Source organism: Symsagittifera roscoffensis, chromosome 1 (assembly GCF_963678635.1).
Source record: "Symsagittifera roscoffensis chromosome 1, txSymRosc1.1, whole genome shotgun sequence".
Lineage (NCBI taxonomy): Eukaryota > Metazoa > Xenacoelomorpha > Acoela > Convolutidae > Symsagittifera > Symsagittifera roscoffensis.
Genome location: NC_087062.1, coordinates 46,180,969 through 46,208,027, shown reverse-complemented (window position 1 = coordinate 46,208,027; position 27,059 = coordinate 46,180,969). Strand labels below are relative to the sequence as shown.

The window sequence follows — 27,059 nt, the reverse complement described above, 5'->3', positions numbered from 1 at the left end:
TTTATGATGGCTGCTTGCATCTCTTATTGACACCCGGAGATTTTATATCCAAACAAAAGTTAGAATGAGTCAGAGCTCAATCATTTTGACTGACAGCAAAGCCGGTTCGGATAAAACCGGCGCTTCGTTAATTCAAGTTGACTCAGACCACGACTTCTCGCCTGAAGGAAGCCGAAACAGCGAGAAAGTGTCGCTGTACAGTGACTTGCATTCCTCAGTTATCGAGAAGCGGAAGAGAAAATTGTCCGAAGATGTTATGGAGACAGACGACTTGTCTGTGACTGAGGAAAGCGAGTTTGTAATGTCAAATAGCAATTCGGCCAGCGAAGGTTTCTCAGTTAATGATGTCGCTGTGTTCTCTACTAGACACCTAGAAAATAAAATAACATTTATTAATAGCGACGACTCAGAGGTAGGAGAAAATGTTTTAGTTAGTAGACATAAAAGAAGTTTACCCAAAAGACGTTGCAGGGATAGAATTGAAGAAACAGATAGCGAAAATATACATACTTCGAGAACAGGTAAGAAGCTACTTACTGATGAGGTGCAAAAGAAGAAACGCAGTTTGTTCAGTACACCGTTGGCTAAAAAGGGACACCAAATGAAATCGGACCGGAAGGAGAAACACCAGGCTAACAAAGTAAAAGAGACTGAGCCGAAACCAGCGTCGAAAGAAAAGATGAAATCTTCAAAAGATTTGGCGGAAGTGGAAAAAAGCGGTCATTTGGAGAATAAACATGAGAGGATGGGAGAGAGGCAGGGCATGCGTGCAATTTTGCCTGTGAGTGCATTAGAACACGACACTAAAGTTGCCAATAGGCTAGAGGAAGAGCGGCTCGTTCGGCTGAGTAAAAGGAGCAAAGACGGAATGACTGATTTCTACACTGAAGAATCGGGAAATATCGTGGTTTATACTCGGTTTTGCTTAGAAAAAGACGCAGATGGGAATGACCGCGTGAACATGGATGAAAATGTTGTGAAGAAATTAAAAGTTCACCAAGTAGAAGGAGTTCAGTTTTTGTGGGATAACACTATTGAAACTGTAGAGCATGCTAAGAATAATCCGGGAAGTGGGGCTATCTTAGCTCAATGTATGGGTCTGGGCAAAACCCTGCAAGTTGTCTCATTTGTCCATACTGTTCTCAAAGCCGAATGTCTGCCTTTTCGTACTGTCTTGGTAATTGTACCTACAAACACTATTCTTAACTGGGTGAATGAGTTCGAAGTTTGGATACCTGAAAGTGAGAGGCTCAATGTTGTGGAAATTAGTCAGGAGAAAGATGAAAAACAAAGATCCAAAACTATGAGCAAATGGTACCAAACTGGAGGCGTCCTGATTATTGGGTATCAAATGTTTAGATCTTGTGTGGGTAATAAACGAATGATAGAACGGAAATTGAAGACGAGATTCAAATGTACTCTTTTAAATCCGGGTCCTGATATCGTTGTGTGCGACGAAGGGCATTTGCTGAAGAATGACGCAACTGCTCTTTCAAAAGCAGTGGCAAAAGTAAGAACTCTGCGGAGAATTGTACTGACGGGGACTCCTTTGCAGAATAATCTACTGGAGTACCACTGCATGGTCAACTTCGTAAAGCCTAACTTGCTAGGTACTAAAACCGAGTTCAAAAATCAGTTTGTAGTCCCGATTGAAAATGGACAGCGAAAAGACGCCAGCGAGATCGACGTTCGTGTTATGAAACACAGATCGCACGTTTTGCACGAATTGCTTTCTGGGTGTGTTCAGAGGCGAGACTATTCGTTCATAAGGAAATTTTTGCCCCCGAAGTACGAGTATGTACTGTCAGTTCGCTTGACGGAAAAACAGGTCATGTTGTACCGGAGGTATCTAGAAGTGTTCTGCAGAACAGATGATTCTAAAAAGAAGAAAGATAAAAATGTAAGATTATTAGTTGAAGTATTGTAGACTAGCTCATCCCATTTAGTTGGTTTACTTTTTTTTAAGAATTGGTAGCTGTAGCTTGTTCATAAGAGATGCATTATCATCATCATAATCATCAGTTGTTTATCGCCATCCTCCCGTATTCGACGGTGTGGGTGGTTTTCTGTTTTCTTTTTTGTAATTTTCATATTTCCACTATTCAGATTAGCAGGACCGCACGGCCATTTGTTTCTCGAAAATTTGTTTTAAGATGATGTTCAATTTTTTAAATAGATGAATTATTTTTTCGATTTTTTAAGGTCTAATTGTGAAGAAAAAAACACTTAATTTAAGCGAACAACGAAGTAAACCACAAAAATCTTGGAATAGCTCAGCAGATCGAAAACCCGATTTCAATACTCCGGATGTTTCAATTTTTGCAGGTTTAACGAAAGAAGTTTTGCACGTTTAAGCTATATTGGATTTTGTAATGCTTAAATTTTTTCGATTTTCCATTTCATGAATGATAGGCCAATTGTAAGGCTGTATCTATGATGCCAGCATGGTCGGAGAGGAGGGCAGTTTAGTGTGTATGTGATTGGGATTTCTCCATTTATATTTTTTTCATTAAACGAGCGTTTAATTTTGCACGTTTAAGCCAATAAATTACAAGGCTTAAAGTATTTACTCAAGTCCTACTTGTGCAAAGCTGGAAAAGGACAGTGCTTTCTCTCAAATGTTACTTTTTTTGCATTCTGGTATCCAAACGATAGCTCATAAAATAAGAGATCTTTATATTTATTATGAAGACCTGACCTGACTTTTCTAGTAAAATCAAAGAGGGAATTTTAAAAATTTGTTTTGATTAAATGGAAAAGAATACATATATCTGCCTCTCCCTACACTACCTCATTGATGCTCTTTGGATTCGAATTTCATTGATGTAATACCCAGAATTTTAGAATGACGGACTCCACGTGAGCTTAGATTATAATCTCGAGGAAGTAGTGCATCTATTAAGCCTGAAATTAAATGAATTATAAGATTACCACTGTAATGAAACGTAAAAACATTCTCCTAATTGAGCCCACAGTAAAGGAATTTCCCTAAAGTCTACTTGTATTATTTTTTAGATTTTAGGTTTCCAACCCTGGCTGAAATTAGCCAAAAAGTCATAAAGTTTTATCAAAACTCAGTTAGAACGTTTTGATTACATCGATGTTTGTCAATTTTGTTTAAATCCTATCAGCAATGTTGATTATTCAAGGGCAGCAAAGCGCGTCATCCTCATGGATTCGTTGGCTATCCTCTTTGGTATAATATGTATAAGAATTGTTCAAACATATCATGTTAATCTATGCCAGCAAAATAATTTTTTTTGAAAACATGAAAAAGCAGTTTTCTACTGTCGGATTTTTAGGGTCTTCCTTGATTTTAAAATCTGGATCTGCTGAAACTCAGTGGTTTTGGTCAAAAGTAGCCTGAAGTTTGATTTTATCAATTGTTGTGTCAATGAAATAGGCAGCCCCGACGGATGGGCCCAGTTTATTTTTACGGTTGCATTAGATATATCTATTTTGATATAAGTTTCAAGAAGCTGCTTCTACGTCCCACGATCTGTTTGAAGCACCGTAGGTGCGCGTCATGCGCTAGTTAATTTTTAAAACAGTCAATCTTTTTTGTTTCTTCAAAAAGCACAGAATAAAGTGGTTGTTGAGCGAAGAGTGGTTGTTGAAAAAATTGGGAGAGCTGTCAAGTTGTCGACGGGCCTAGATGCAGGCCATCTGATGATACGTGCTCTCTATATCTAAGTTTAATTGATTTTTATTTTGGTGATCTAAAACTCATTCAACCTCCGTATTCATCGAGAGTGATTTTTCTGCCAATCAACGTAAATGCAACTTTGCAGCTATGATTTGGCTGAATGCAAATCAGGTATTCAATCTCTTTGACGACTTTTTTGTGTTACAAAATGTGTTGCCAAGCTATTGCTTCAATTTTCTTAATAACAAAGTCAAAAAATTGTTTGAAGTCAGTTTCACAAAAATCTGTAGCCATAGTATACCCGGGACACGAAATGGTTACCGTTTCTTTAAATTCATTCGTGAGTGAAGACCCAAAAACAGCAATTTTTTCAATTCCTTTTTTGCTCGGTTCAAAAATGACATGCCTTCGGGGACGATTTTTATCATACAATTTCCTTCCCCTCATTTTAAGAGCAAGCAAAGTTTGTTCATTACTTAACGTCAGAATGGGGGAGCGGTGGTGAAGTGGTTACGTCTCCGCCTCTCAATCGAAAGGTCGGATGTTCGAGGCCCACCATGATCCGTGCTCGTTGCTTGAGGGTGAAGCAACATTACCCAGCCCAGAAAAATAACCAAAAAAATAGCATGTAGTTCTTAAAAACAAGGGCACAACAGCGGTTCGCCGTGTTGAGCTGTACAGCTCTTGTGTTGCTCCTTTCCCCCGTGGATAAATGGTCTTAAAGAATGACTGAAATTGAAATTTTTTGTGAGCAGCAGTAATAACTTTGTCTGAAAGTTTTTCTGTCTTTAGATCTTGTGAATATTTCGATAATTTGTTTCACAACGAGATTCCGGTCTAGCAAAACATTCTTCTTTCAAACTGTAATTCTTACCAATTGTAGAAAAAACATTTCCGTGCTCCCGATCTGGGACTACGAACAAAATTGAGGTACGCACAGGAATACACTCAGGCTCGTAAATTATTCAATGAAAATTTCATTCTATTGTGTTTGACTGGTAGCTAATGTAACTCATGCGACAATGGAGAGATTCAGTTCTATTTTTAAATCAGGAACACAAACCTGCTGTCGCAATTTTTTCAGTAGTACTTTGGCACAGACTGATACAAGCTGTTACAATAGCGAAGTTTTGAAAACACTAGAATCCTTGTAAGCTTAATCCGATTTTTGAATTCATTAGTTATTAGCAATTTTGGTGGACTTTTTTTGGTTTGATTTTAATTAAAAATGAAAAAAGCACTGTTTATTTTAGACTCAGAAAGCACTGTTTCTTACTATTTAAAAATGAAAACGGCACTTCCTTCACTGAAAATGAAAGTCACTGTTCATTTTAGAGTCAGAAGTTTGGGAATAATGTTTTTGACCGGATTCTTCAAGAATCATTAGTTCAATCTTTCTTGGATTGTTGCTTACGTCTAGCCCATTGTCACCAAACCTTTTTTGTGTTTAATTCCTCCTGAAAGGAAGTCTAGTCAGTTTTCTAGGCAGAACTCTCATAAAGCATCGGGTCATCAGCGCACATTTTAATTCAAAATTATCAGTGGTATAGAGTTTATCATTGAAGTAATGTAAGCTGAGAAAAGGAATGAATTCAGAAGAAAATATTGTAGAATTCCAGTGGCTATTGGCCAAAAAATTGATATTAAATTTAGCTCTTTATTTTCTGCTGTTCAGTTAGAAATGAAAAACTTTTATTGGTTTGTTATCTACTAGCATCGAAATCTTCGGTACTTGTGGAAGAATCTTGTGATTTGAGGTGTCGAAATTGCGCATCAGTCATGTGCAATGACATGAAGGGTCTGGTTGTAACCAATTTGAAAAGAAAACTCGATAACGTGCTAATCATGCCTGTTTCCGTGGAGATACATTTTCTGTAGGCCCATTGCTTTTCATGAATGAGGTTATTCGGTTCCGCGTGTTCCGCCATTTGTTGAAAAAGTAGTCTTTTGTATATCTCGTCAAGTTTATCACAGTATGAAAGATTAGAAAGATGCCGGTCCTTTTTCCAAAAGGTGTCTGTCTTGATTAATTCATCCGATTTCCTGTCAATTGAGCAAGTTTTTAGAAGACCAAAACTCAGTTTATTGTATAAGAATTGTCTACTGTCCGGAGATTTTTTCGGAGTTTTGAGCCATCCGTAACCAATCTTGTCTAAGAAAAAGTAAATAATGGGCGTATGTTCTGTTCGCTTATTCAGGAGGAACTTTCAAAAACCAAGTTATAGCTTCCATAAACACTTGCATCCTTCATAACATAGCTTTCCAATCAAAAGACGCTATTAAAATTTTGCACCAGTATTGACGTTTGATATGGTTTGACGAAAGTCATTTATGAGATCCTTGATTTTTTTATCGATTGAAATGCTATTCCCAACAATAGCACCTTATTTTTGCTCAGATTTTCATTGCACACATTTTTTTGCCATACAATACAAATACAAATTTACAGCAAGATGCTGAAGGGGTTGCCCCCATAAACAAAATAAGCACCTGAGATTGCTAACTAACTACGACAACTTGAGCAACGGCACGCAAATCTCATGTAAAATTGTCCATAGTGTTGTAATTATTCTCGAACTGCTGCCACAGAAACCGGAGAAGCCGCGGCTTTAACCCAACCGGATTGAAGACATCAATGAGTCTATCCGTTCGTGTGAGGAATTCCTTGTACGAGAGTTCCAGATTAACAGTGGGAATAATGGGAAGAATACGATTATTTTTTCCCTCAGACATGCGATAGGAGATAACAGTTGCCGAATCAAAATCATAAACACCGGAAGCAATCTTCACGTAGGTCAAAACGTCTAACATTTGCATATAGGAAGGTATAGGTAAAGAATCCAAATATTTCACACGCTCGGTATAGTCTTCTATCAATGGAGTCATCCAACGGGTTAGGCGTTTCTGCATACTTTCAATTTTACGCATATCATTTTTCGAGAGTTCCAGGCAGCAGATGCATAGCACAAAGTCGAGATCACAATACTTTTATAAAGCTGGAGCTTCGATGTTACAGTTATAAGTCCTGAGACATTCCGCTTGATCATATGATAGAGTTCATTGCACTTGATGAGGCGGGCAGATATATGACTACTCGACATTAGAGAAGAATCAACAATTAAGCCCAGGTCTCTGTGACGTGGCACAACATCAACATGAGAACCGCAGAAAATATAATCAGGTACACCACCCTGAAAATTTTTGAACTTCGTTTTCTTGGTATTAAAAGCCAGACTTGTCAGTGGCCCACAACTCTAAGTTCTGAAGACACGACTGTAAGGATTCTCAGCAACTCAGTATTTTCGAGTCATGTGCTAACATAAAAGTTTAAAACATTTCATCGTAGAGCGGAAGATCGTCAATATACGCAAGAAACAACAGAGGACCAAGTAGAGATCCTTGTGGGACACTACTGGTAACTGGACAGACTGTGGCAGAACACCATCCACTCTTACTGTTTGACTGCGTCCACTCAGGTAATCTTTTCTTATCTTCAGCAAGTTCCTGCGAATCCCAAATTTATAGTACAATTTCCTTAATAATACTCTGTGATCGACCTTATCGAATGCTTTTTGTAAGTCTAAATAGATATCCCTGATCTCTCATCTCTCTTTCACGATAAATGAGATTTAACCATTTCAGAAGCTGCAGGGTGCATGAGCGACCCCTGCGGAAATCATACTGCGAGATGACTTCATAGAGTTTTTCAGAAATGCATTTCTCGAAGATTTTGCTCGCACAAGATAGGATGGCTAGAGGCCGGTAGTTATCAGTTCTATCTTTTGCTCTCTCTTTATGCAGAGGCGAGATGGTTGCATGCTTCCACTATTCTGGAAATATTTCCAGCTGCTTTGATTTTGTGAAGATTATAGGGAGGCTTTTGGAAAAAGATTCGGTGGCGGATTTCAAAAAAGAATTCGGAATTCCGTCAAGTCCTGGCTTCAGTTGTATCGACTTCCTTCAATATTTTTTCAACTTAATTTCTGAAGTGTCGAAGTCTTCATTTGGATGGTACCGGAAAGAATCAACTGGAATATCATGTACTGGGTTCAGTTGGACAACAGAGAAAACAGATTAAAAATATCGATTGAAGGCATTCGCTTTTTCACTGGAAGACACTGCTGTAGTGTCCCTTTACTTCATCATAGGAGGAAGACCTGATGTGCGTTTGAGCTTCCGAAAGTGCTTGAAAATTTTGTCTGTGTTTCTGGATTCGAAAATTTCAGCTTCGTTTGTTTGTAAGTCTTCATCCGAAAGTCTTTCAACAGCATCTTGTAACCGTTCAAGATTACTGTGATAAACTACTGAGTTCTTTAGGTGTTTTAGAAGAGTATTCAATCTTTTAGTTGGATTTGACGTTTGCGGAGAGATCCACGCAGGCAGATTCTTCCTATGCGTTGTTTTCTTCGGAATACATTGACTCATAATAGTTTCCAATCAAACAGTCCACAGATTAACAAGAAGTGTGGGATTTGTCCAGCAATATGGCAGAAATGGGAAACGTTGTACAATTTCGGTGATTTTATTTTCGTCTGCTTTTTTGAAGTTATACAAGTTTGGTTTTCGAGGAATACTTAGGCTGCGTCGATGTTCGAAGTGTGCTTTGAACTGGGTAATGATCTGAGAACGTAGTTCAATCGGTGTTATACGCAAGATGTCCATCGACTTTCTTAACTTCAATATCAAAATCATTACTTGTTGTCAAGATCAAATCCGTTATGCCTGCGGATGTAGTGTTGAAGTCAACGTACTACCGTAGATCAAGATCATCGAAAATATTCGCACAAGAGTATTCTTATTAGTCACTAGAGAACATACCATCCCACTGAACACTGTTGAGATTAAAATCCCCTACGAGTATGAATGGCCATGATCTTAGGCGCGCATAATCAGCGAAGTGCTGGAGTTTTTTTGAAAGAATTAAGGTCCCATCTATGACAACTGTTTGTAGTAGGATTGTTCAAGCAAGCCAACACGAAAGGTATTTCAGTGTGGACGACAACAACTGCACAGTACTGTCATGATTGCATGAATTGATAGTGCGATTTCAGAATTTCAAAGTTGATAAAGTTTTTCACTGCTACCAGAGAACATCCGTGAGATCCTACTTGACGCTCACTTCTACATATTGAGTAACCAGTTAAAATTAATTCATTGTCGTCAGAGTTCTCGTTAGTCCGAGTCTCACATAGACACAAAATGTCGAAGTTGTGAAGTAGTATAGAGGTTGATAGAGGCTGTCTTCTACTGAGATTAACAATGCTCCAAACATTGAACATCAGTAGTTTCAACTGCAGCGATGCGGGTGTGACCGTCAATAATCAGGTGATGCAATCATCTGCTCGGCGTTTTCTTCAATAGTTTCAACACTATTCAATCTCAGACTTTTCATTTGTAATAGCTCGTCAACGTTGGTGTCTTCTGTGATTTCTGTTTTGTCCAAGAAAAGTCTAAGCGAACGATGTTTCATTTGGGATCGATTCATTCCTTTTCGAATAAGTTCTCTTCGCTTGACCAGTAGAAGCTGAGTTTCTGCCAGGGAGAGAGCTTTACTCATGTAAATAGGGCAAGGATTGAGTTTACGAGCATTGTCGAAAGTCTTCAGGTAACTAGCAATTTCCAGAACACGTCTAGCTTCCAGCGCTGTGTTGAATGTAACCAAAGTAGATCTAGGTTTAGGGATATACGGTAAGGGATATACGGCTCACGTTCAGGCGCCGCGAAGAAGTCTTTTTCGGGACTACCAGGCCCTGGCAAAGATGTGAACCCACCCTTCGCCGTAATTGTTCGACGATCCCTTCTAAAATGAAGGGGAAGAGGATACTGATTGAGCTGAGCGTGTTCTAACTTTAATTGTAAACTAAAAATGAAAACGGCTCCATTTAATTGAAGTTCACAAATTTTGGATTAATGTAATTTTCCTGGTTTTTTTTTCTTCAATCAGAAGTTCAAGTTTTGTTTGATCGCTGCCTACTAGCCTATTGTCACCAATCTTTTCATGATTGTGTTTAATTCCTCCTGGAAGGAAGTGCAGTCAGTTTTTAATGCTGAAGTCCCTCATAAATTATCTTTCAGCGTTCAGTGATTAATTGAAATGTAATTTCCCGGAAGTTCATGAAATTTAACCTTAAAAAATGAAATTTATCAAGATTATCACTGAAGTGATGTAAGCTGAAAATATGAATGGCTTCATAAGAGAACATTGTAGAATTTCAGAGTTTATTAAACTAAATTCCGAAATTAAATAGCTAAGTTAAGCTTTTTGCTTTCTGCCGTTCACATAGAGTGGAATAAGTTTTAACGGTTTGTGAACTACTCCCATCGAAATATGCAATACATGTGAGAGAGTTTTGTGATTTGTGTCAAAAGCTCTAGATAAGTCATGTGCAATGAAAAGAATGATCTAGTCATAATCAATTTGAGACCGAAAACTGCGACTTGCTAATCAGGACGGTTTCTATGGATATACACTTTTTGTAGGCCCATTGCCTTTTCATCAATAAGGTTAATCGATTCCGCGTGTTCCGTCAGTTGTTCATTATTATGAGTGTTTATTTTATCAAGCATACAGAGAATTAAAGATAAGAAAGATGTCTGCTTTAGGCCAAATTTTCAGGATCCCTTTTTCTTTTCCAGTTTTGGTTCTACAGCAGCTTTGAGGCCGTCAAGATACATGTTGTCTTTTAAGAGTTTTTTTATGATTGATAATAAAAGAGTTTGAATATTTTGCAAATACTTTTGCAGTGCGATGAGGTTCAGGATAGACGCTTCCTTTTTTCTCTCCGAGGAGATTGTTAATTTTTTCAAATTAACATCGATTATGATTTGTTCATAGAAGCTTTTTGGAGAAGTTTTTTTAAAGGATGAACAGGTTCTCATAACTACTTGTTTGGTCATTTATCTTGGTCTTGTTCCGGCTTCTCGACCCTGTTAGGGCATGCCATGGATCGTCCGAATATGTCTTGCCAGGTTTGTCTTCGATATTGTCGATTTGTCGCGGGTGTGGTCATGCATTTTCTCTTAAGATTTGTAAGGGCCGACTTTGTTGCTACCGTCTTTTTGCATCTTTCACAGGTTTTTTTTTCGTCCCGATTCTTTCTATGCATCCTTGTAACATGTAATTTTAGGCCCGTTACATATTCGTCCACATATTGAGCATGTTGTGGATGTATTTATTTCTGTTGTTTGGTTCCTTTCTGTGTTCTCTTTATCTGCTTTTTTGTTCTCCCACATTCTGATTCTTCTCACTCTCTCTTCGATGAACTTCTTGTTTTTCTTCCGGTTTAATGCTAAGCTTTCGATGGTATCCGGGGAAAGAGTTCCCTGGACTCCACTGCCATGGTGGTTCAATAGGTTGGCGCGCTCTTTCTTGTCTTGTTTTTGTGGCAATTCTGATAGATGTTGCATGATACACGTTGAATAGACCAGATGAGAGAGGTGGAACATCCTTCCCTAAATCCTCGTAGGGGCATACATGTTATACTATTGGCTTCCCTGCCCCTTACCTCATACGTGGTGTGCTCGTGCAACCCTTTCAAGATGGTTATTGTTTCCTTCTTTATTTCGAACTTTTTCAACATTTTCCATAAATAGGGTTTGTTTACGCGAGGGTAGGCCTTTTGGATTTCCAAAAGGAGGCTCTAATCGAGTTTTTTGATTGGATGTTTTCATTTATCGGCTCCTCGTGCATTCTCACCAGAATTTGCAGTCGATCTTTCGGCGCGGAATCCTTGTTGGTTCTCATCCAACAGGTTTGTTTCCTCACTCCACTCTCTGATCCTTGATGCCATGGACTAGCTAAAGTTCTGGATGCCATGGATAGCAAGCAAATTCCTCTGTAATTGTTCATTTGGTCCCTTTTTCCCTTGTTTTTGTATAGAGGTATTACCATTCCTTCTTTGATAGTGTTTTCCCATTCATCAGGATTTCTTCCGGCCATTTGTTATTTTTCTCGGCCATTACGATTTGGGTTTCGGGATTACATTTCCTAGTCATCCCTATGGTGGCATCGTCTGTTCGTGCCGCTCCATCACTCATTTCCTTCATCTGTTCTAGTATTTCTCCTACTGTTACCTCTTTTCCCAGCTTTTCTGCTGCTCTTTTTACCTCTTGTTCTTCCCTCCGGTCTGGTATCCATGATATGACTTCCTGTACTTCTTCTGACGTGTGTTCTGATCTTTCTTTAGATACTTTCTCGAAATGTGTTTTAAATTCTTCCGCTGAGAACTGCTCACTCGGGGCGCTTCTCTTATCGTCTCTTAAGCCCAGTTTCTTGAGCGTCTTGTGCATTTTGCCCCAATCGTTTCTCTCGCTGGCATCTTTGGCCTCTTCAATGATGGTATCCCAATATTGGTTCTCCAATTGTCTCTGATGCTTTTTGAAAGCTGACCGGTGCCGCCGTACTTCTTCTCTTGTATTCATGTACTCTGTCGATTGTCTCGTTTCCCCTCGCTGGAGAATTTCCCTCGTTTTTCGAACTGCTTCAGCTATATTTTTTCGGAAATTTTCACATTCTTGTTCCCGGCGGCCTTTCATCCATGGCTGGTTAACGTTCTTTTCTGTTCTGCCGAATATTTCTAATGCTGCTCTATGAATTGTTTTTGCCGCCTCCGTCCATCCCATTGTTTTCAGTTCTTTTTCCTTGTTTTGTACCGTTTCTGTGAATTTCTTTACAAACGGATCCAGTCTTAGTTTGTCTCTGTCTACCTTTTTTCCCGGTTTTTCAGATTTTCCCTTGAAGAGGGGTTTCCGAACGTTTGTTATGAATTGTTTAGGGCAATGGTGAGAAAAGGAGTCTTCTCTTATTACCTTGATGTCCTTCAAGAGTCTGCTCCTCTGATGTTTTTTCAGGACAAAACCATCCTACTCATACCATTTAGCTTTCAGTCTGTTGAACCACGTGCCCCTGTGTTCCATCGATACGAAGGAGTCTGCCCAGCTTAAGTTGTTATCCTCGAACCCTTGCAGGAAATCATCCCCTGTACAGTCCCTAATCCCCATTCCGAAAGGACCCTTAGTACCGTCTGCGAAGAGCCGATGGCCTCCATAACCCATATGTGAGTTATGGTCTCCCCCTATTATTAACCATTGTTGGTGAGTGGATGTGGTCACTTGTTCCTCCAGCTCTCTTCTATATATCTCCATTGTCTCTTCTCCATACTGCCATAGAGGTTGGTATCTTGCTACTAGGCGAAGGTGTGCGACTGTTACTGATGTTACCCTTTCACCCCAGCATTTTTTCTGGCCCTCATCTATCCAGGCACCTCCGTGTAGTATGGCGGATTTTGTTGAATGTATCACCGCGGCTGAGTTGCGTCCTTCTCCGAGCCAGATCACCCCTGGTGTTTCTGCCGTTATTTCGCTCATGAGTACTAAGTTATGTCTTTTCCGGAGGTAGTAGAATGCAAAATGCCGCAGTTTTCTTCTGTTGTTGACTTGCATATACATTTTTTGCAGGTTCCAAGTTAGAATGTCTGTTGTTTTTATCTCTTGTACTTCTCTTCGCATTTTCTGGAGTCTGATGTTCTTCCTCCTTGTCCTTTTCCTCTCTCTTTCTTTTCGTGGTTCCCCGCCTTTCTGTACTAATGCGCACCAGCTGCATTTGTTGCATTCGAAACCTTTATCCCACTGGCGGCTGTTAGTCAAGTTCGTACACTTCAAGTGGACGTATCCCCCTCTTCCGCGCCAAACACTTTCTTGAGTCTTGTCATAAATTGACATGTATTTGGTTCTTCTCTCTTTCGGGATTTTGGACCTTCTCCAAGGTTCCCTGGGTTGATCTGTCTTTTTGTTTCCGTATTCCGAGGAATACGGTCTTTACTCGCCACCACTTGAAAGTAACAGATCTTGGGCGAACTTTGGTCGTTTATCTTATATGTTTCTTCTTCAAAAGGGTTTCTTCTTGCTTTGTTTTCTATCATTTTAGCTATTTTTCTTTCTATCGTTATTATTTCTTATCCTTTTTTTTCTGTCTTCATTTTCTATCTTATCGTTTCTTAGATACATAATCGGACTCAAATGAAATTACGAGTTTGTAGATGTTATTTGTCAGGTAATGTTCCATGTAGTAGTACGGAACCAATTGATGATCAAAACTCTACTTAGGTTTTTATCTTGGGATCTAGGAATTGAGACGACAAGCAATGTAGACGATCGTGAAGCAACTGAGTTTTGACAAAAATTTTAGTGCATTTAGACGATAGAAACTGGGCCAATAAATTGTTTTTGTTTCGAATGATTTTAGAAAAAAAACAGAAAGAGTTTTTCTACCAGAACTGATCAAAATGTCATTGTAAATTAATTATCTATCTTAAATTTCATTATTTGTGACTCGTAGCTCACCTTGTTAAAGCTTTTAAGTTTTTGCATCATCAAACAAAAATTTTTTGCGCGTTTAAATTATATCGTGTATTGAAATGCTTCAAAAAAGTTCGATTTTTAAGTCTAGGAATGCTTGGACAATTGAAAGGCCTGCAATTAGGGATCTAACTGTTGCCAGCATAGAAGGGAAGAGAAAGGCAGCGCAGTGTTGTGTAGTGTAACCCCCATGTATTTTGTTTTAATATATGATTGCTCGATTCTTTTTAGTTTTCGAGGTATGCCGTTTTTATGATTTTCCCTAAAGTTCAAAAAATTTAACTTTCTAAAAAGATCTTAATATTTCACAAGGTCCAAATACTTTTGCTTCCTGAGCTAAAAACGAAAACAGCACTATTCATTTTAGTTTCAGAAATTTTGGAATAAAGTTTTTGACCGGATTCTTCAAGAATCATTATTTCAATCTTTCTTGGATTGTTGCTTACGTCCAGCCCATTGTCACCAAACCTTTTTTGTGTTTAATTCCTCCTGATTTAGTCTAGTCAGTTTTCTAGGTAGAACTCTCATAAAGCATCGTGTCATCAGCGCACATTTTAATTCAAAATTATCAGTGGTGTAGAGTTTATCATTGAATAGTGGTTTGCCTAGCTTTTCTACGCTGGTCCGAAATTTCTGGAGCTGGCCAGCCCAATACCAATTGCTTAGTTAACCTGTTGTTGTCCATTCTAAGTATGTGTCCAATTCTGATTAAATGCCGTTTTTCAATCTTCAGTTCCATACTATCATTGGCAATTGTTTGCTGACTCCAAACATTTTTATACTCTTCTCCTGCATTTCTTTAATCGGGAGCTTGTCTCTGCTGGCCCAGATAAATCGGTATTATCTATCGATTTCTCTTTGTAATTTGTTTATTTCTGATTTATACCATGGGCGTACCGCGGCGTCAAACAGTGCCGTTGACTCAACGCATGTTTGTGCTACGATCCCCTGCTGGCGTTTTGTTAGTCTCGTCTTTTTTATTCTTTTTTTCACGACAAAGGCCGCTCTGCGCATTCGTTGAAGACGCATGGTTAGATCGATTTTCCTGTCTGCATACGAGCCCAAAATTCTTATGCCATTTGCTGTTCCTAGGGCTAAATTTTCTTCTTTATCTGGTTGACATATTTTCTCAAAACGGCCTAGGATCTCCATCGCCGTCTGTTTCCCATTTTCGATTTTGGTTTTTTTCCCAATCAGTGTGGTATCATCTGCGAACAGCACTACGGTTAACCTTAGAACCCTCGTCGCAGAGGAGTTACCACTAGCCTTTTTCGTGTCTTTAGGGGGGAAAGAGTTCCCTCGACTCCACTGCCATGGTGCTCCAATAGGTTGGCGCGCTCTTTCTTGTCTTGTTTCTGTGGCTATTCTGATAGATGTTGCATGATATACGTTGAATGGACCAGGTGAGGTGGCACATCCTTCCCTCATTCCTCGTAGGGGCATCCATGTTGTTCTATTGACTTCCCTGCCCCTTACCTCATACGTGGTGTGCTCGTGCAACCCTTTCAAGATGGTTATTGGTTCCTTCTTCATTTCGAACTGTTTCAACGTTTCTCATAAAATGGGTTTGCTTACGCGAGTGTAGGCCTTTTGGATATCCAAAAGGATGGCTTTAATCGAGTTTTCTGATTGGATGTTTTCATTTATCAGCTCCTCGTGCATTCTCACCAGAGTTTGCAGTCGATCTTCCGGCGCGGAATCCTTGTTGGTTCTCATCCAACAGGCTTGTTTCCTCACTCCAGTCTCTGATCCTTGATGCCAGGAAACTAGCTAAAATTCTGGATGCCATGGATAGCAAGCAAATACCCCTGTAATTGTTCATTTGGTCCCTTTTTCCCTTGTTCTTGTGTAGAGTTATTACCACTCCTTCTTTAATAGTGTTTTCCCATTCATCAGGATTTCTTCCGGCCATTTGTTTTATTTTCTCGGCCATTAAGATTTGGGTTTCGGGATTACATTTCCTAATCATCCCTATGGTGACATCGTCTTTTCCTGCCGCTCCATCACTCATTTCCTTCATCTGTTCTAGTATTTCTCCTACTGTTACCTCTTTTCCCAGCTTTTCTCCTGCTCTTTTCACCTCTTGTTCTTCACTCCGGTCTGGTATCCATGATATGACTTCCTGTATTTCTTCTGACCTGTGTTCTGATCATTCTTTAGATACTTTCTCGAAATGTGTTTTAATTTTTTCAGCTGAGAACTGCTCACTCGGGGCGCTTCTCTTATCGTCTCCTAGGCCCAGTTTCTTGAGCGTCTTGTACATTTTGCCCCAGTCGTTTCTCTCGCTGGCATCTTTGGCCTCTTCAATGATGGTATCCCAATATTGGTTCTCCAATTGTCTCTGATGCTTTTTGAAAGCTGACCGGTGCCGCCGTACTTCTTCTCTTGTATTCATGTACTCTGTCGATTGTCTCGTTTCCCCTCGCTGGAGAATTTCCCTCGTTTTTCGAACTGCTTAAGCTATATTTTTTCGGAAGTTTTCACATTCTTGTTCCCGGCCTTTCATCCATGGCTGGTTAACGTTCTTTTCTGTTCTGCCGAATATTTCTAATGCTGCTCTATGGATTGTTTTTGCCGGCTCCGTCCATCCCATTGTTTTCAGTTCTTGTTCCTTGTTTTGTACCGTTTCTTTGAATTTCTTTACAAACGGATCCAGTCTTAATTTGTCTGTGTCTACCTTTTTTCCCGGTTTTTCAGATTTTCCCTTGAAGAGGGGTTTCCGAACGTTTATTATGATCTGTTTAGGGCGATGGTGAGAAAAGGAGTCTTCTTTTATTACCTTGATGTCCTTCAAGAGTCTGCTCCTCTGATGTTTTTTCAGGACAAAACCATCCAATTCATACCATTTAGCATTCAGTCTGTTGAACCACGTGCCCCTGTGTTCCATCGATACGAAGGAGTCTGCCCAGCTTAAGTTGTTATCCTCGAACCCTTGCAGGAAATCATCCCCTGTACAGTCCCTAATCCCCATTCCGAAAGGACCCTCAGTACCGTCTGCGAAGAGCCGATGGCCTCCATAACCCATATGTGAGTTATAATCTCCCCCTATTATTAACCATTGTTGGTGAGTGGATGTGGTCACTTGTTCCTCCAGCTCTTTTCTATATATCTCCATTGTCTCTTCTCCATACTGCCATAGAGGTTGGTATACTGCTACTAGGCGAAGGTGTGCGACTGTTACTGATGTTACCCTTTCACCCCAGCATTTTTTCTGGCCCTCATCTATCCACCTTTGTTTCCAGGCCCCTTCGTGTAGTATGGCGGATTTTGTTGAATGTATTACCGTGGCTGAGTTGCGTCCCTCTCCGAGCCAGATCACCCCTGGTGTTTTTGCCGTTATTTCGCTCATTAGTACTTTGTTATGTCTTTTCCGGAGGCAGTAGAATGCAAAACGCAAAAGTTTTCTTCTTTTGTTAACTTGCATAGACATTTTTTGCAGGTTCCAAGTTAGAATGTCTGTTGTTTTTATCTCTTGTACTTCTCTTCGCATTTTCTGGAGACTGATGTTCTTTTCCTCTCTCTTTCTTTTCGTGGGTCCCCGCCTTTCTGTACTAATGCGCACCAACTGCATTTGTTGCAGTCGAAATCTTTATCCCACTGGCGGCTGTTAGTCAAGTTCGTACAATTCAAGTGGACGTATCTCCCTCTTGCGCACCAAACACTTTCTTGGGTCTTTCAAAAATACCTTTGGTGCACACTGGGCACTTTACTCTCGGCCCGAGATTCGGGTGCACATCACCTGCCTCAGCTAATAACGTCAGAGCCAAATCGTCAGGATCATTTGACTCTGTAATTAAGAACCCGCCCAACGCTTTTGCAACATCGTTGAGTGTCCTGGCAAGAACTTTTCGGGTCGTCTCTTTGTGGTACATAATCCCTGGGTGGATTTGGTTCTTCTCTCTTTCGGGATTTTGGACCTTCTCCAAGGTTCCCTGGGTTGATCTGTCTTTTTGTTTCCGTATTCCGAGGAATACGGTCTTTACTCGCCACCACTTGAAAGTAACAGATCTTGGGCGAACTTTGGTCGTTTATCTTATATGTTTCTTCTTCAAAAGGGTTTCTTCTTGCTTTGTTTTCTATCATTTTAGCTATTTTTCTTTCTATCGTTATTATTTCTTTTCCTTTTTTTTGTCTTCATTTTCTATCTTATCGTTTTTTAGATGGATAATCGGTTTCAAATGAAACAACGAGTTAAGTTGCTAGATGTTTTTTGTCAGATAATGTTCCATGTAGTAGTACGGAACCAATTGATGATCAAAACTCTACTTAGATTTTTAACCAGCTGATATTTTTATTTTGTGATCTAGGAATTGAAACGACAAGCAATGTAGACGATCGTAAAGCAACTTAGTTTTGACAAAAACTTTTAGTGTATTTAGACGATAGAAACTGGGCCAACAAATTGTTTTTGTTTCGAATGATTTTAGACAAAAACAGAAAAAATTTTTCTCCCAGAACTGATCAAAATGTCATTGTAAATTAATTATCTATACTATATTTCAATAGTTGTGCCACGTAGCTCACCTTGTTTAAGCTTATAAATTTTTGCATTTCCAAAGAAAGAATTTTTGCACGTTTAAGTTATATCGTGTATTGAAATGCTTCAAAAAAGTTCATTTTTTAAGTCTAGGAATTCTTGGACAATTGAAAGGCCTGCAATTAGGGATCTAACTTTTACCAGCATAGAAGGAAAGAGAAAGGCAGCGCAGTGTTGTGTAGTGTAACCCCATGTATTTGTTTTCAATTATGACTGCTCGAATCTTTTTAGTTTTCGAGGCATGCCGTTTTTATGATTTTCGCTAAAATTCAAAAAATTTAACTTTCAAAAAAGATCTTAATATTTCTTAAGGTCCAAATAGTTTTGCTTCCTTAGCTAAAAACGAAAACGGCACAGAAATTTTGGAATAATGTTTTTGACCGGATTCTTCAAGAATCATTAGTTCAGTCTTTCTTGGATTGTTGCTTACGTTTAGCCCATTGTCACCAAACCGTTTTTGTGTTTAATTCCTCCTGAAAGGAAGTCTAGTCAGTTTTCTAGGCAGAACTCTCATAAAGCATCGTGTAATCAGCGCACATTTTAATTCAAAGTTATCAGTGGTATAGAGTTTATCATTGAAGTAATGTAAGCTGAGAATAGGAATGGATTCAGAAGAAATTACTGTAGAATTCCAGTGGCTATTGGCCGAAAAATTGATAACAATTAGCTAAATTTAGCTCTTTATTTTCTGCTGTTCAGTTAGAATTGAAATTTTTTTTGTTTGTTATCTCTTCGTATCGAAATCTTCGATACTTGTGAAAGAATCTTGTGATTTGAGGTGTCAAAATTGCGCATCAGTCATGTGCAATGACATGAAGGGCCTGGTTGTAACCAATTTGGTAAGAAAACTCTATAAGGTGCTAATCATGACGGTTTCCGTGGAGCTACATTTTCTGTAGGCCCATTGCTTTTTATCAATGAGCTTATTTGGTCCGCGTGTCTCGCCAATTGTTCAAAAAGCAGTCTTCTGTATATCTCGCCAAGTATATCACAGTATGAAATATTAGAAAGAAGCCAGTCCTTTTTGCGAAAGCTGTCTGTCCTGAATAACTAATCCGATTTCTTACCAATTGATCCAGTTTTAAGCAGACCAAAACTCAGTTTAATGTACAAGAATTGTCTACTTTCCGGAGATTTTTTCAGAGTCTTGAGCCATCTGTAGTCAATCTTGTCTAAGAAAAAGCAAATTATTGGCATATCGTCTGGTCGCATGCTCAGATCATCAATGGTATCACTATAGAAGCTTTCAAAAACCAAGTTATAGCTTCCATAAACACTTGTATCCTTCATTACATAACGGATGCCTAAAGTTTTATAATCAAAAGACGCTTTTAAAACAAATTTTGCACCAGTTTTGACGTTTAGTATGTTTTGATGAACGTCAGTTATAAGATCTTTGCTTTTATTTTTTTATTCGATTTGAATGCTATTCCCAACAGTTACATATTATCTTTGCTCTTATTTTCAATACACACCTTTTTTGTCATAAAAAGTCATATACGGCTCACTTTCAGGCGCCGCGAAGAAGTCTTTTTCTGGACTACCAGGCCCTGGCAAAAATCTGAACCCACCATTCGCCGTAATTGTTCGACGATCCCTTCTTAAATGAAGGGGAAGAGGAGACTGATTGAGCTGAGCGTGCTCTACCTTCGTTTGCAAACTAAAATTGAAAACGGCTCCATTTCATTGAAACTCACAAAAGTTCGTTTAAGGAAATTTCCTGGATTTTTTGGCAATCATAAATTGAAGTTTTGTTTGATCGCTGCCTACGACTAGCCTATTGTCACCAAATTTTTTGATGATTGTGTTTAATTCCTCCTGAAAGGAAGTGCAGTCAGTTTTGAATGCTGAAGTCACTCATCAAGTATCTTGCCATTGGCGTACAGTGGTTAATTAAAATGTAATTTCCTGGAAGTTTATGAAATTTATCATAAAAGTGAAATGTGAGCTGAAAATAGAATTGGCTTCATAAGAGAACATTGTAGAATTTCATGGTTTATTAAACGAAATTCCGAAATTATACAGCTAATTTTGGCTTTTGCTTTCTGCCGTTCACATAGCATGGAGCAAATTTTAACAGTTTGTGATATAGGCCCATCCAATGTGTTTCTTCTTCAAGAGGTTTTCTTTGATTTCTTCGAGTTCTTCGATTTTTAAGCCTAGGAATGCTCGGCCAATTGAAAGGCACGCAATTAGCGTTCTAACTGTTGCCAGCATAGAAGTTTAGGGAAAATGAGGGAGCGCTGTGTAGTGTAGTGTAACTCCATGTAGTTTGTTTTCAATTATGACTGCTCGATTTTTTTTTGTTTTCGAGGTATGCCGTTTTTATGATTTCTCACAAGTTTCAAAAAATTCAACTTACAAAAAAAGTACTTTTCAAAGTGTGAAGTTTTCGAGCTTGGGTTGATGCAGTTGCAGATATGAAATACATAGGTATATCTCCCCAAACTGACTTAGCTTTCCAGACATGGAGTTTTGTTTGACATGTTACAAAAATTTTTAAAAGAAATTTGGTTTTGATTTTGTTTTAATTTCTCGACCCTATGTCGATGTGATGTTAAGTTTCTCTCAGGGGTTGCAGATATCTATCCACACGTGAGGGCTCAGATTGTTTCAATCTTCTCAGATTCAAACAGCCATCCATCCATCTAATAAAACTTTAAATCGAAAAATTATAGTAACTTTTTGAAGTACAAAAAATATACAATTGACATTCATAAGGTGATTTAAGGTTAAACACCCAGTGTTTACTCAGCCAAAATTTAAACTAAGTTAAATTTTTTGCACACCAGTTATCATCTAAGTTCTTTATTTTTTTGATCGTCTAATTTGCCTGTCGTCTTATTTCCTAAGCCCTCTGAATCTCTTCGTGTGATTATCAGGTCCAATGTATTCGTTTGTTTATGAGTTAGCCCTTAACATATTGCTATAGTCCGAACTCTTCAATAGAATTTTTTTTTGCTCTAATATAGTCGTATTCGTCAAGTATAGTCTTTTCGTTTTCAAGAGATAAAGGCAGCAAAGTATCATACAGCAAAGTGTAAAAGGTTTGAAATTTTCTTGGTGGTATTAACACACACTATTATAAACTTAACTGTTTGGTTCCATAGTAACGACCAGTATTTCGCAGTCTTTATTTTGCTGAGGTGTATCTACTGTTGTCTCAAACGACGATTTGTAAATCAACGCAGGGCCAGCACCCGTTTTTCCAATTCTTCGCAAATATACAGATTTGAACTACTCGGAATTCTTATGACACGTTTTTTTTACAAGAAAATATGTATCCGTTTTATAAATTGATCCTGTTTTTAGAAAACCAAAACTCAGTTTATTGTACAAGAATTGTCAATTGCACTGAGCTTTTTCAGAGTCTTGAGCCATTCGTATGCAATCATGTCTTAAAAAAGCAATTTTTCAACGTGTGAATGTTCTGGTCACATGTTCAGATCATCAATGATATCATTATATGAGCTTTCCAAAACCATGTTATAGCTTCTCTAAATAATTGCATCCTTTGTTACTTAGCGGATCCTTTAACTTTTTCCAATCAAAAGGTGTTATTGAAATAAGTTTTGCATCAGCATTGATGTTTGATATTGTTTTAGGAAAGTAAGTTATGAGATCTTAGATTTTTTTCATCGATTGAAATGCTATTCTCAACAATTACATCTAATCTTTGCTCATGTTTTCGATGCACTGTTTTTGCTCTATAAATGGATATGCGGCTCAATTTTAGGCGCCTCGAAGGAGTCTTTTTCGCGACTACCAGGCCCTGGCAAAGATTTGGACTCACCCAGCGCTGTTATTGTTCGACGATCCCTTGTATAATGAAGAGGAGGGAGAGGAAAATGATTTAGCTGAGGAGGAAAGACCAGATGAAAAGAAGAAGAAAAGGAGAGACAAAACCAATGAGGAGGTTAAAGGTGAGTATTTGTTGTTACTGTGTGCTATTTTTTGCATTTGTACTATACTAACATTTGTTATAATAACATTTGGGTAGATCCATCAGCGGGTTTTTATTTGGGGGTAGGGGAGCGAATTGCTCCTTTCTTCAGGAATTCGACCACCTGCCGACCCAAAGGGTCCCCCCTTTGTACTATTTTGAGATATCCTTTTTCGGCTAACGGATCCTGAAATTTTTCTATATGCGCCTTTGGCCCTGTTTTGTCCTGTTTTTTTTATTTACCTGCGGCGCAGAAAATTTGGTCAACATGGGTTCAGTATAGTAATTTGGGAGAGCTCAGAAAAGATTCTTGAAATTCAAAGATTTTTAAGATGAGGTTGATGTTTTTGAAACTCTAAGCTGAAAATTTTTAATTTTTTTTCCGCCTCGTTGATTTCATTGTCGCTTTTTCAACTGGATGTTGCCTAGGTTTGAAGAAATCAACGCCCCTACCTCAAATTTAAAAAGACATTAACAAGCGAATTTTGTTAATTAATATGTGATGGTTGGTTATTTGTCAATAAACTGGATTACATGCTGTGCGATTTTATGCGTTTTTGTAAACGCAAAATATTTTAGAGCGGTGCTCCAAATTATAAAGCGCTTGAATAATTATTGCGAATTGGCTAGAGCCAAGCTATTTTGACTCAATGGTTTTTGCCACTAGGCTAAAATAATTTTTTTCAGTAATTTGTACTTGTTATTCGGGCCATTAAAAATGGGGAGGAATTTGTATTTGGGTGTTTTAGTTTTCCCTTTTCTGTTTTCTACGCACAATCAGGTAGCAAATTTAATATTTGGAATGGGCAGAGTGATATGTAATAATGAAACCTTTTCAGCCGTGATTCGAAAAAGTTTCAAAAATTTCATTCCAGTGTCGAGATAAACTGGTCTGAAATATTTCGAGATTTTTCTAATTTCGAGCGAGTAGCGCGATCAAGTAACGCTCGTTATCGATTTAAAGTAAAACTAGTTGTGGAAGCTTCATTTTGCGCTTTTTTGGCAATAAAAGTTTTCTAAAAATTTTTTTAAACGTTTTTCTGCAAAAAAAATACAAGTATATGCTACACATTTATTCTGAAATAACTTCCTTTTTCACTTTTTACAAATCATAGTTACAAATAATTATCAGAACGGGTCGAGTTATACATAGTTAGACGAAAGCTTTTTCAGTCGTTACACGAACGACACTAACAAATGTTGAGTTTTTAGCCTAATTTTGAGCAAATACATTAACAAAGTAGATGTTCTAGTCTAAATTTAGCCATGAAAAACCTAGTTTTACTCCAGTTTTTGAAACTTTTTTTAATGCTTCATAGAAATGTTTTAGAAGTTTTTTGTTTACTTGAAATACCAATTTGAAATTACATTTAGCTAATTTTTTTAATTTTTTTTTTTAAAAAAAGGTTAGTCTAATCTGTTCCGTCCACTGAGTCTTCGGGTTTTTTTTAGGTTTTTTCTTTTTTTTTGTTTTTCATGCAAGATCAGGTAAATCTCATAATAATTGGAAAGGTTCGAGTGATATATCATTTTGAAGCCCTTTTGGCCGCGATTCCAACGACATCTAAATGTTTCAAACGAGTAATTTGATCGACTAGCATTTGATTTTGAACGAGTAAAACGATCGACTAGCCTTCTTTATATAAAAATTTCTCTTTTAGGCTGAGAAAACTTGATCTTACGAAAAAGGAAACTAGGTGTAAGAGCTTGGTTTAGCGCTTCCTTGATAATAAAGGATATCGGAGCAATTTTATTATATAGTGCAATTTCGAAATGTTGAAGCATTGCATGTATTAAACGTATGAACTATAAGGCATGATATATTCATTTAATTTTCATTCTCAGTCAATTGTACATGCTACTAAGATAGTTTTACTAATTACGATATTCTGCCATATCGAGTTTATTCGAAAATTTGAACTTACGCTTTTTTTGCCAACAATTTGTTTATTGAACTAAATTGAAATATTATTCGAAGTTCAAGAAAGGGTGATGCGGCTATTAAATTTGAGTTTGTCACATATTTTAATATATCACCCGACTATCGTTAAGAGGCCAAAATGTGCACTGGAGAGGGGTACCGTTTGATGTCCGTATCTCACTGGCAAAAAAAATTTCGGTAATTTAATGAATAAATAATTCTTTTTGAATTCCGCAATCTGTACTGGATTCCGTAAATTTTGTTCTTGATTCCGCAAATTTGGCTGCTTTTGGAGCTCTTTTGAGCGATATAGTGTTGTCGCTAATTTTCCGTAGAATCCAAAACAGCAAAAAAATCAAAGAAAAATAGGCGTGTTGCGATTTCCGCGACAAATCTGTTTTCAGCCTGTTGCGGAATCCGCTACAACTCAGAAAATACACAGTTTGGCCTCGTAAAGATATTTGTTTTAATTGCTATTGGTACGAATCTCCAAGTGTACTCTGTGTTCAAGGTTCAAGTTGATACAAAACTATCTAATTTTCCAACATTTCAAAGTAAACTAATTTTGGCTGATTTGTTTTTAAGAACTGAAAATTCCAAAACTTGAAGGGAAAGATGATGTAAATCCTAAAGACAATCCTGTAAAGCTCGTGAAGACTAATGCAGATGTTGATAATTGGTTCTCGAATATCCTCATTGTTGAAGACCAGTGTGATCTGTTTCTAAGTGGAAAGTATGTGCTACTGCTTGATGTGCTGAAAGGAGCACGTGTTATGCAGGAGAAGGTGCTCCTGTTCAGCCAGTCGTTGGCAACTCTGACTTTGATTGAAGATGTGTTGGAGATTGTGTCTACAAAAGCCTCTCACAAAAGCCATGTGAGTGATGGATGACCCTTGCTGGATTTACATATTGGTAGCTGAAAAATATGCAAATATACAGCGCTATTATAGTAATTTTTTTCGACGATATCTTAAATGAAGTACATCGGATGTATTTGCCATTTCAGAAAAGAGACAAAGGCTGGAAAAAGGACGGAACTTTTAACATTGTGGGAACGGAGACAGGCAACGGAAGCTGGGAGTACGGCAAAGACTATCTAAGGTTGATGACTCAAGTTAACGCTGGTAGTTTTTCGTTGTGGTCAGTTGTGGCCTGTGATACATTTAGCCTCGATAGTTATCTAATCCTTTTTTCTTAGGTTGGACGGGTCCTCGTCTGCATCTTATCGCAAAGAGATGTGTGACAAGTTCAACTCGGCCGACAACAAGCGATGTCGTCTCTTTCTCATCTCTACTCGGGCTGGGTCTCTGGGGGTGAATTTGGTGGCGGCCAACCGGGTCATACTGTTCGATGCCTCCTGGAACCCCAGTCATGACATCCAGTCAATGTTCAGGTGCTACAGATTCGGCCAAGTGAAGCCAGTCTACGTCTATCGGTTTATTGCACAAGGAACTATGGAAGAGAAAGTGTACAACCGTCAAGTAACAAAAGAATCTCTTAGCCTGCGTGTTATAGACGAGAACCAAATTGATCGCCATTTCAATCGAGATGAGTTAGAAGATTTATACAAGTTTGAGCCGGTAGTTTACAAGAAAGGAAAGACTAAAAGCAACCCTGTTTGCAGTATACCGAAAGACCAAGTGTTAGCCGAGATCATGCTCAACCGAAAAGAGTATCTCTACCGATATCACGAGCACGATTCCCTACTTGAGCATAAAGAAGACGAAAATTTGAATGACGATGACAAAATTGCAGCATGGAAAGAATATGAAAAGGAGCGGAAAGGAATCAGGTTTTTAGCTCGAAGACAAACCAGACATTCTAAATTAGTTCCCAAAATAAGTGGCGAAAAAGTCGTGGATGACTTTCAAGATGAAGATAATGCGACATCTATTCTTGATTACGGTGACTTCACCTTTGATCAGGTCCAACAGGAAATGGCAGATTGGGCTTTGACAATGCCATCTGAAAAATCAAACCCCAGTTTTGTAAAAATGGCAATTTATCAGTTCGTGAAATCGGTTAGCAGAATGAACCCAGAAGTGGATGAAAAAATCATGGTGAAGTACTTATTTGAAGATTTTCCCACATTCTATTTGAAGTCAATCGGGATCAATGATTCAGAAAATGATGAACACTTACTACCAAATGCAAATGCAGGGGCTAAATCTTACTCCAAATCGAGAGATGGATCAGACAGTGAAATAAAACAGATCCGAAGAAGCAGACGAAACAGGAAACACAACCAAGTAAGACGGCCAAGGAGCATTTCTACTCGTAGAAAAGTCGTCATTCTAGAATCTACTTCGGAGTCGAACCGACGAGAAAGAGTGTCAAATTCAACTATCGACAGTTTATCTGACGAGTACTTCCGAGACAGCAAACAGTTTAAAGACAAGCAAAGGAAGGAAAGAGTTTTTCCCAGGGTCCAAAAGTCATTCGTGGCCTCATCTTCAAGTGTCGAGGTAGTGCGAGACCAAAAGAAAAATGGGCGAGAGCGAGTTGTCAAATCTGACTCGGGATCATCAGTCATGTCCATCAACATGTTCTAAAAGATAAAATAGTTTTAGAAACTTTTACGTGAGACTTTTGAGTTAAATAGTTGATAGTGGTGTTTACTGACATAAATTTTTAATTCGCGATTGCTCTATGAATT

General features: G+C 38.4%; 1 protein-coding gene across 1 annotated transcript; it reads left to right on the top strand.

Annotated features, from left to right (window-relative positions):
* Nucleotides 1–27,059, top strand: LOC134856774 (transcriptional regulator ATRX-like). The gene is made up of 5 exons (XM_063873044.1): nucleotides 1–1,900; nucleotides 22,276–22,462; nucleotides 24,989–25,278; nucleotides 25,410–25,504; nucleotides 25,602–27,059. Exons 1-5 carry the CDS (start codon nucleotides 65–67, stop codon nucleotides 26,953–26,955), a joined length of 3,762 nt encoding a protein of 1,253 aa, XP_063729114.1. The 5' UTR covers nucleotides 1–64; the 3' UTR covers nucleotides 26,956–27,059.

Bases quoted from the DNA above. Each gene is read 5' to 3' on its own strand.
- LOC134856774 (XM_063873044.1), top strand. From the start codon at position 65: ATGAGTCAGAGCTCAATCATTTTGACTGACAGCAAAGCCGGTTCGGAT. The intron at 1,901-22,275 runs GTAAGATTATTA...GCTCAATTTTAG, and splicing joins AAAAGAAGAAAGATAAAAAT to GCGCCTCGAAGGAGTCTTTT. The intron at 22,463-24,988 runs GTGAGTATTTGT...TTTGTTTTTAAG, and splicing joins AACCAATGAGGAGGTTAAAG to AACTGAAAATTCCAAAACTT.